This window comes from Sinocyclocheilus rhinocerous, unplaced genomic scaffold (assembly GCF_001515625.1).
Source record: "Sinocyclocheilus rhinocerous isolate Xijiao unplaced genomic scaffold, SAMN03320098_v1.1 scaffold1252, whole genome shotgun sequence".
NCBI classification, from domain to species: Eukaryota; Metazoa; Chordata; class Actinopteri; order Cypriniformes; family Cyprinidae; genus Sinocyclocheilus; species Sinocyclocheilus rhinocerous.
In genome coordinates, this window is record NW_015640452.1 from 516,580 (window position 1) to 527,296 (window position 10,717).

A 10,717-nucleotide genomic window follows, 5' to 3' on the forward strand; every position below is an offset into this window, starting at 1 on the left:
CAAAGTTGTTGTATTTCCTCAGCAACCAGCACGGATCAGCTCCAGGCAAGACGATGCGATATCGTCCTCTTTTGGAAAGCCAAAAAAAGTAGTTTCGCTTTCACAACGAATAACACAGCGCCTTCACGACAACTGAGAATTCAGATTAAATTTCCATTTAATCTATTAAATCAATCTGAGGTAGTGAACAGAACAGGATGTAGTACTTCAAATTTGAATTTAAGGATGTAAATGGAGTGAAATTTAAAGAAATTCCTTGTATAGTTTATAAAAATACATGTAAATTTTCAGTATGATTATGCATTGAAAATGTTATCAAACACAACATATTGGGTATTTCCACAAATTCATGGTATTAATAATAATAGTTTAAAATGCAAATAGAAATTTGTATTGTGCGTGTGTGTGTGTGTGTGTGTGAAAAGATGCCCAGTGCACTCAGGCTTAACCCAGGGATAAGGTTGGTTTGTTGCTGCAAGACATCATGGATTATGAATGATTATGCAGTGCATGACCTCAAGCTATCATGTTTTTCTTGACACTAACTCTCATTTGAGATTAAAAAAATACTCACAGAATTCTCAGCTTCAATGTAATTTTGAGCTGTATGAACGATGTGAATATTTGTAATAACGTGTTGTAATATCGCTACCGTCACGCTAGGTGGCTCCATCGACCCAGTGCATCGTTTTATGTGGCAAACACTATTAGATGGAAGTTTTTATGCTGTTTATTCTTGACAGAGAAGTTCATATGCCTGATTATTCATGTTCTGTCTGATTCATCTGCTGTGCATCTTTCATTCAAAAGGGAATGAAGGTTACAAGGATCAACTAACAGACATTTACACATGAAACTGTCGCAAAAACACTTGATCCAAGCATGAATAATTTACTGTAAGCCTGACTGAGGACTGAGTAATGCGTGAGTATAAATGAAACCGCATAAATTTGATCTGTGTAGTTGATAGAGGCTTCTTCCACAAAATAAATGACTCACTGAAGATGAAGGGAGACGTTGGATGCGCCGGTGTAAACAAGAATGATGATGCTATTGTTTCAGTATTTGCTCTCAGACTATGGCTTCACTTCCCTCAGACACAGGCAGTGATGTCATGCGTGCTAACGGGGAATGGTGTACATGTGCGAGCATGTCTGTGTGAACGGCTGTTGCCAGGATGACAGTGCGTTCTCCGTATGCACGGCAGGGGACGGACTGACTCAAGGCTGTTTCCTATAAACACAGTCAATAACTGAACACAAGTAAACAGACGAGGCATCTAACTGCCTCGTCTTCTATAAGATGATGACTCAAGGTTGACCACACTCGACACACAATAAACAGTTTTATAAAGAGCATATCAGCATTTCTTTGAGTTAAATCTAAAAAATGTCATATTCATTATGACAAAAACGGTGGCTTAAAAGTGGAAATCACATTTTCCTTTCGTCAAAAAAGCGCAAACACTTACGTTAATAGCAGCAATGTCATTCTCATAGGCTTCCCTCAGCTTTCTCATGATCTCCACTTCAGCCCTACAACAAGCCTCAATACTCCCCTTCACTATAATGGTTCTCTCTGGGTTATAAATAGTTAAGTCCTGTAAACTGTGGAAAGAATCAAGAAAGACAAAAAGTAGGTGAGAGTAAAATCACTGGTACCAGTTTAAGAAACGCATTACTTTGGTCAGATCAGAGCAGTGTTCCTATTGAGGGAATTTTTAATTAAGTGGATATGATGTGACCAGAATGGTTTTTTTTTTATTACATCTGAATGGGTCAATATCTTTGCTATCATCATTATTATTATATTGTGTGTATGATGTGATCATATTGGTATTGACTAATATTAGAAAGTGTCTTAAAGGGGTCATATGATGCGATTTCAAGTTGTCCTTTCTCTTTGGAGTGTTTTACAGCATTGGTAAATGAGGCTGTTTTTAGAGGGACAGCTAAGCAATGACGTCAGCAGTCCTGGTTAGGGCTTAATTGGGTGACTCACTTCCTAAGCTATCTGTGTGCCCAGCACACACTTTATTTCTGGGAAATACATAAAACCACCTGTACTCTGATGCTCTGAACCAGATCCCAGCACTTAGCAGCCCATTACAAAATGTCACATGTTCAGGTCATGTTATGATCAATATCTTAACCACAAAACACCGTATTTCCTATCAAAAGAGCTCTCCATGGTGAGCCAAGTAATCATGTATGCCTCCATAGAGCAGACGACTGTGGACCTGGAGTGTGACAAAACATTATAGAATTTCACATAATAGAGAAATAATTATGAGCTTTCCTTGTTTTCACCTGATGAACGCCATAAAATGCAACAGACACTTACGAGGAGATGGTTATTTTGGTCTCTGTCTCCTCTTCAATCTTCTTCAGGTTCCTGCCCTCCTTCCCGATCAGTCTTCCAACCAGACTGTTGTGGGCCAGGATCTTCAGAGGAATATCCTCAGTTCTACAGAAGCAAGACCACAAGTTGGCAACTACAGAGATGTAATTAAAGAAGTCCCGTGACTTCAGAAGATTCAGACTTACACCTTCGTGTCATCAGCCTCTTTCTGCATGATGTCCATGATCATGCGGCACGCGGCAGAGCAGCCCTCAGGAGTGGAGTGGATGCTGATCGGCTTCTCCGCCGCTCCTGTGTTCTCCTTACGATGGATGTCCACCCTGTAAGGACGAGAACATGACTATTCAGCAGAGATCAAAGCTTCATGAAGAGTTCTTACTGTCATCAAGCAGGTTTTTAAAATCATTGTGAATTGACACTTACGGCCAAATTTGATTAATAAATATAACATATTTCCAGGATACTTAGTGTGCAAAATATACTAATGATCTTAGCGATGAATAGTACTCTTTTTTGTGTGTGTTTAAATATATTATGTAAACTATGTATTTAATTGTAGCATTTCTATGTACACTACTGTTTAAAACTTAAGTCAGTAAGTAATTTTGTAAAATAAATTCATTTTAATTTAATTTTTATTCAGCAAGAATGTGTTAAACTAATCAGTGAAAGTAAAGACATTCATAATGTTACAAAATAAATTCTGTTCTTTTGAACTTTCTATTCATCAAAGAATCCTCAAAAAAAATTGTATCATGGTTTCCACAAAAAATATTAAGCAGCACAACTGATTTCAACATTGATGATAATAATAAAAATTTCTTGAGCAGCAAATCAGCATATTAGAATGATTTCTGAAGGATCATGCACTGAAGACTGGAGTAATGATGCTGAAAATTCAGCTTTGCCATCACAGGAATACATTTTATTTTTACATTTTAAAGGGGTCCTATTATGCTCTTTTACAAAGTCTTGATTTTGTTTTGGGGGTGTACTAGAACAGGCTCTCATACTAGGTTGTTCGAAAAACACATTATTTTTCACATATTTTGCATTATTACAACACCTCTCTCCCCAGTCTGGCATGAACGGCTGGAATAGTTCCTGTATCAAATGAAGGCCCGCCTTCTGAAATACGAAATGTGCTGTGATTGGTTAGCTGGGCCAGTGTGTGTTGTGATTGGCAGCACTCGGCGCCTGGTTGGGAAATGTCACGCCCCTTATTATAGCCGCCTGCGAGCTTCAGTGTAAATATTACGTCAAAATCAAATCAATTTGACCGTGATTTAAATCCGGATGATTGTAACCACTCTAAGTTCGTCTGCCTTGGGAAAGCTAGCGTGTCTCCGACATAGTGATAACACTCGTTGCCTCCTCTAGTGCAGCTCAACCAGGTCTCGTCCCATTCGTCGATATTTGTGATATCACAAATCCCGGAAAATATTGTTTCCAAATATCTTACTGACTCCAAACTTTTGAATGGTAGTGTATATCACATTTGTAATTAATGAATTATGTATTATGTAAATAATATAAATAAATGCATATTAATTCCAGTGCACTGAAAGAATTCCTCAGAATCTTATCAACCACAGATGCCTGTTCAATACATTTAAGGATCTCACTCTCTCTCACTCACTTAGACTGTGTCTGTTTGGTGATGTTTTTGATTGTGAGCCCCTCCTTGCCAATGATGGCTCCCACAAACTGCGTGGACACCAGCATGCGCAGGGGGAAGTCTTGCTGTTTCTGTCGGGGCCCCAGAGAGCCTCCAGAGGTCCCGGGCTGCGAGTCCTGTTCCCGTGATGTCCTTTCACTGCGACGATTCCGGGTCGCAGGCAGAGGTGGAGCAGCATCCATATCCAAAATATAAGACACTTTAAAGGAGTAATCCTCAAATGTCTGTCCTGTTAACTTCTCTACAGCTCTGAAGACACAGAGGGGGACAATTATAAGTGGAATATAATGACAGTGTACAGATGGTGAGTTTTGTACTGCTATTTTGTAAATCAGTATGATGGTATATAACCAGTGACAGTTAAAAATGTCAACCGTTAGAGGTTCTGAAGGGCATGTACAGTGCAGAAAACTTTGACAATTATAATGGGAGTGATTTATTGTAACATTTTGGGATTTCATTTTTTCAGGGAAAAAAATAATTCTGATATATATTATTAATGTGACAAAAAATTGTTTTATTTATTTATATAGTTTAGTAATAGTATACAATTTTACTTATACAATTATTATTAATTTTATTAAAGTTATATTAATATTATTTATTTACTATTATAGTATTTAGAATATTTTGACACAGCTTTTTATATATTCAGTTTTCATTTTAATTTTAGTTTAGGTTTGTAATTTTGCTACATGCTTTTATTTTTAGTAGTTTAAATATTTCTATTTAGCTTTAACATTTTTTGAAGTTTAAGTTTTTCATCTAATATGTATATTTTATTTTAAATCAGCTTTATTTCAATTAACGAAATCAACAACAATTTAGTCAACAATAAAAAGGTGCTTTATACTATAATTGTAATAAAAAATATTTATTATTCTTTGAAATGAAATTTAGAAATAATATAATTCCGGGGGGTGAACAAAGGCCTCCTGTAGCGAATCGATGCGTTTTTGTAAGAAAAATATCCATAATCAAAACATAATCACTTTAATGTAGCTTGCGCCAACAGTCCTACATGGAAGTAGCTCCGGGCGGATGACGTATGAGTTCAGCGTTGCGTTAACTTCTTTTAGACTGATGCATGCAACACCCGCTGAGTGGCATTAAACAGCTTGAAAGATCAAAGACAATTTTTTATATAACTCCGACTGGATTCATCTGAAAGAAGAAAGTCATATACACCTAGGATGACTTGAGGGTGAGTAATTTGTGGGCTAATTTTCATTTTTGGGTGAACTAACCCTTTAATGTCTACATATGATTTTGGCTACACTGTCCATCCCTAAAACAAAACCTTAATTCTTAGATTCTTACATTTTAGCCTCTTCTTTTGTTGAATATGTCACATTCACCACTGCTGTTTCTGTATCAGTGTTAACTGCAAAAAGAAAGTAAATGAACACAGAGAGAAAATACGAGTTAGAAACAGGGAGCTCGGTCATATTCCTAAACATGAGACTGCATGCTTCTGTATTAGGTGCATACAGACAAACTAACGCAGTTTTACACTAGTGCTGTGAAGAGCCACTTGTGTGTCCCAGCATCTGCATATAAAAGAAGGATTACTGAGCCATGGCCAGATGTGTACTTCACAGGACAAGCACAAAACAACCCTGACATCCGTAGATCAAAGCCCCATGTATCATGTAAATACACACACAATGAGGGAAAGACCTCCACTTCAAGAGTTCATGCAGCTATACAGGTCCAACAGCTAACTATAGCACCTGTGTACAGATCCGGATCTCGAAAGGTCAAGCTGTATTATATTCTCTGAAGAGTGTGAAATGGGACTAAATTAAGGTTTGCCACATTACAAGAATTCCTCTTGGGTCATTTCAATGATTAAAGACAGAAGCCACTGCAGAGACAATGTGCATGTGTATGGCATTTTTAAGAGGAGAGCCTGCCTTTTTATTGATTAGATGGGAGTTGTGTGCTTAGAGGACCAGACAGTCTGTCTGGACGAAGTTGAGTGGGACAGCTGGGCAGAAATCCAAAGTTTCACACATGAAGAGAACCAAAAAGCCTCGCTGTAAGACAGCTCAAGCGATCAATCTCAGAACCGATGAGTGTCACCAATGTAGGCACATCACGCAATAAGCCACGAGAAAGAACGACGAGAAGTAGCAATGTCCTTACGTCATGCCAACAGGATCATATTTATTTCATTAATTCAGACTGGACTGGGAATTCTGTAGGTTTTGAGACAATGATATGACGGTCATTTTTTTTCTTTGTATGGATCTATTAACTTATTTAAAAATGCAATTCATACATACAATAGCTTGAATACACATTGTCTATAATGAGCATGTTTTTTTTTTATTTCATTTCTCAACTAAAATTCATTATGATATTTTTTAATGGTATAGAGTTAAATGTGCGGGTGATCAATATTGAAGAAAAATTCATTAAAGGGGTCATATGATGCTTTTTTAAAGATCAATATTTTGTGTATTTGGTGTAACAGAATATGTTGACATTATTTTATGTTCAAAAAACACATTATTTTTCAAATACTGTACATTATTGTAAGTCCTCTATGCCGATAAAGAATATCTCTTTGGTTTTGAGATTTTAGTCTTTGCAACTTCAGGGATCTTATCTATGCACAATCAGCTTGTAACACTCCAAAGAGAAAGGAAAACTCGAAATCGCATCATATGACCCCTTTAAAGAAACTTAAAATTCTTGAAATAAAAACCTGATTAGTAATTATTTTATTCATTAAATTAATTCTAAGTACTTTAGCACAATCTTTTATTTCATATATATTTTTAATTAATTCTAAAAAATATTTAAACTGCTTCACTGCTTTGACTGTTATATAAAATATGACAAATTATCCAATAATTTAACTTTTAAGCTATATCTCCCCAAAACTAGTACTTCTAATAAACAAGTAATAAACAAAATCACTAATTCATGATATTTGCAAAAATGTCACTCACATATATTCAAGGTGTTAGAACAAGATTTTTAATTGACTGTTACACCACATCACAGCTTTAAAGTCATTTAAACACTTTTAAAAGTAAACTTGTCAAGTCAAGTTTATTTGTACAGCGCTTTTCACGATACAAATCATTGCAAAGCAACTTTACAGCAAATTAAGTTTCTACAATATTTAGTGGTAGCTTATCAGTGGTGACTGTCAATTAATGTACATATGGCAGAAATGTACGGAAAAATCAATTTAAGACGTAATAAAACAATTCATTTTTTTTATAATACTAAGTAATACTCTTACTCTCGATACTCAGTCACCAGTGTCACGTGATCCTTTAGAAATCATTCTAATATGCTAATTTGCTAATTTTTCATTATTTTCAATGTTGAAAACAGTTATGCTGCAATCATTTTTTCAGGGTATTTTAAGAACAGAAAGTCCAAAAGAACAGCATTTATTGTCTTGGAAATCGAAAAAATGTTTTTCAAAACTATATGAAACCAGCATAAATACAAATAGTATATTTCTGAGAACTCGGCACGTTTGTTTTAAAGTACATTTTTGAAACATTTTTCTTTTCTTTACTGTGGACTCTCATTCTGGATATCATTGACATGTTTGCTAAGATGTGTGTCTTTGTCTGGATTATGAACAGGTGCTTGCGTCTCATATCAGCATACAATGACAGGTCATGTCAAGCACCACTGTAACAACATTAAGTTAGCACAGATAAAATAATGTTTAGTCACTAAATCAGAGACCCTTCCATCGAATCACAAGTGGTCGCAGGAGACGCATGTTAAAACCAGGTATAAACGCAATCCGTCTCAGCTGTGAGTGGAAGAGAGACCACAGGCGCCTACATTGACCTCCCTAATACCACGCCGCACCTCTCTCAAAACACACACACATTACAGCTGGAGCCTCACCACTCTCTCCCACTTCAATCCACACACTGCTCATTTCAGCCAGAGCAGAGTTCATCCCTCTCTCATGCACTGTCTGTCTGTGACTTCCTCTCATTCACACTCAGTCTCAAGCACCCTGCCTATGTGTCTTCCCTCTCACGCTCTCTCTCATTTGGGAAAGACAATCACAGAAACTCAAAACTAAAACACCTCCACTGGCAGCATGTGTTGATGTGATTTAAGTCTGGATAACGTGTGATCTAAACGCACACATTGTCTCTGTACTCCACAGTCTGTTAGTAATTTAGACTCATCCACAAGGGTACATCAGCACAAGTGCAGTATGACAAAGTCCCCAACAGAAAAGCCTCTTTATTGTTTCATAAATGGGTAATTCACTAACAACATGAATATGAATGTGATTCAGCATCCAGCTGATACAAGCTGCAAACATATCAATTACTGAAGAATTTGAACATTTTTGGATGGAATTTAGCATGTCATATCTTAAAGCACTGCTTAAAATGTCAACTACCCAAACAGAAAAAAACTAAACTTAGTACACTATATAATTATATGTAAGTATAGTCAATTTTGACTACGGCAACTACTTTACCTTGTTCCACATTTTCTACAGTACCATACTGTGCTAATAGGCTGTCCAAAACCTGCAATGAGAAGAGCACAATCAGTTACAAACCCAAACAGCAAAACATCTCATAAACTGTTTTTAGATTGAATACCAGAAAATAGAGATCGGAAAGAGCTGGAAAATAAAACGAATAATTCACCCCGAAATGAAAATGCCATCATTATACTCACCATTACGTCAAATATCAAACCCTGTATGCTATTATTTTTCTGTCTAACACAAAGTATACATACACTACCATTCAAAAGTTTGGTGGCAGTAAGACTTTTAATGTTTTGAAAAGATGTCTCTTATATTTTATATCTCTAATGTCTTGTACTTATTTGATTAAAAATGCAGTAAAAGCTGTGATATTGAGAAACATTATTACAATTACAAGTTTTCTATTTAAAAATATTTGAAAATGTAATTTATGTGATGGTAAATTACTCCATTACTCCAGTCTTTCAGAAAAAATCATTCTCAAGAAACATTTCTTACTATTATCAATGTTGAAAACAGTTAATATGCTGCTTGATATTTTTGAGTTCCCATCCACCCTTTCTTAAAAAAAATCGTACAGACCCTAATCTTCTGAACGGTAGTGTAGCTATTCATACACCTGGGGCTGTTAAAGTTCAAAAAGTGTATATTCATCATAATTCAAATCATTGCTTGAGAATTGTTTTATTCAATGATATTCTTCAGTTCTTCCAAAGCTTGTGTCAAGAGCCTGCTCATGCTCAAGATTCAACTGGTGTGCAAATGTCACCAAAACAGCCACTTTTGTGAGTAGCAGCTGCTTATATGGTATGATATTGAATGAACGCATGGATTTTTACACAGTGAACCACTAAACTCGACAGAGAAATGCAGAATACAGAGGCACAGTGTCCAAATACATGCACAAGTGTGTGAGAGCGTGCAAGTGGGCCAGCGCTCACTGTGATGATGTCATCAAGATTTACAATTGGGTCACCAGGGCTGAACTCTCTCCAGACAGATTCTCATGGACTGCAGAGGAAGTGTACTTGTGTGTATGGGCGGAGCATCCCTAACGCACCGTGAGTTAGAGAAAGAAATGCTGCAGCACAACGGAGATAGACAGAGTCTTGACCACACACACACACACACACTGTTCTCTCTGCCCGAGCGGTTACACACTCACCTCCCACTGAAGATGAGGAGGAATGTTCCGGATCTGAATCTTCCGACTCCTGCGGACACAGAAAGAAAGAGAGAGAAACGGTGAGACAAAAAAGAAAGTGGAAAGAGAGAAGCGCAGCAGTATTCAGCATAGGTGCTACAGCTTGAAAACATACAGACTGCCTCTAGATCAGATCCAACAGAAACTAAAGAAACAGAGTGAGACAAAACACTCATAAAACTTCAGTTGTCTACAGTAGTTGACAAGCTATAACTTGAGCTGTCCACTTGTTGTGACATGACAAACAGTAACCATATTCTTGAAATTGTGTGAATATAGTGATGCTTATGACTTTAAAGTTAAAGTCTAAGACCTCACAACTTATAACTAAGACAGAAATGTTATAACTGAATAATTTCAGTGAATCAATTCTAAATTTTGAATCAATGATTCTGAACACACAATAGTTCATTTTAAAATGCTTTAGTAAAAATACACTGCTGTTTAGTGCCGTTTTGTGATACTGGTATACAGTATATAAATAAAAATAATTAAATATTGTTCATTTTTGTTTTAAACGTGAAAAATATGCCTTGTAATATTTTTAATATTAGGTTGAAATGCAGAGCAAATATATACATGTTGAGATATCGAATATTATGGTATAATTTCTAGAGATGCACCGATTGCAATTTTCTTGGCCGATTCCGATTTCCGATTTTTTTTGTTAGTGTGATCTGCCGATACTGATTTTTGTCGATTCCGATTTTCTTTCTAAGAACTATAATTGACAGCATATACAAACAAAAATCTACTTTTCTTCAACGCAGTTTTACTTTCATTTAAAAAAAAACACAAGTAAAAAGTCAGTAATAAAATAAGAACAAATAAAAAAAATTCAGATTTAAAAAATCAGCACAAATAAATGCAATAGAATAAAGAGAGCTATGAAACTAAGTTTTTCAGGTTAAGTAAGTTTTTATTCAGGTAAGAAATACTACAGAAATTAAAGTAATCAAATGTAAAATAACAC

At 36.0% G+C, this 10,717-nt stretch overlaps 1 protein-coding gene across 1 annotated transcript in view; it reads right to left on the reverse strand.

The window, feature by feature from the left end:
• The window catches only part of LOC107752879 (insulin-like growth factor 2 mRNA-binding protein 2), a 67,840-nt gene that overhangs the window by 12,624 nt on the left and 44,499 nt on the right, over positions 1 to 10,717 (reverse strand). Inside the window, exons 3-10 of the mRNA XM_016568948.1 lie at positions 9,706 to 9,754; positions 8,523 to 8,574; positions 5,360 to 5,423; positions 4,001 to 4,288; positions 2,547 to 2,681; positions 2,344 to 2,466; positions 1,472 to 1,607; positions 424 to 472 (exon numbers count right to left, since the gene is read on the reverse strand). Coding sequence (XP_016424434.1) covers positions 424 to 472; positions 1,472 to 1,607; positions 2,344 to 2,466; positions 2,547 to 2,681; positions 4,001 to 4,288; positions 5,360 to 5,423; positions 8,523 to 8,574; positions 9,706 to 9,754 — 896 coding nt within the window. The remainder of the gene's footprint in view (positions 1 to 423; positions 473 to 1,471; positions 1,608 to 2,343; positions 2,467 to 2,546; positions 2,682 to 4,000; positions 4,289 to 5,359; positions 5,424 to 8,522; positions 8,575 to 9,705; positions 9,755 to 10,717) is intronic.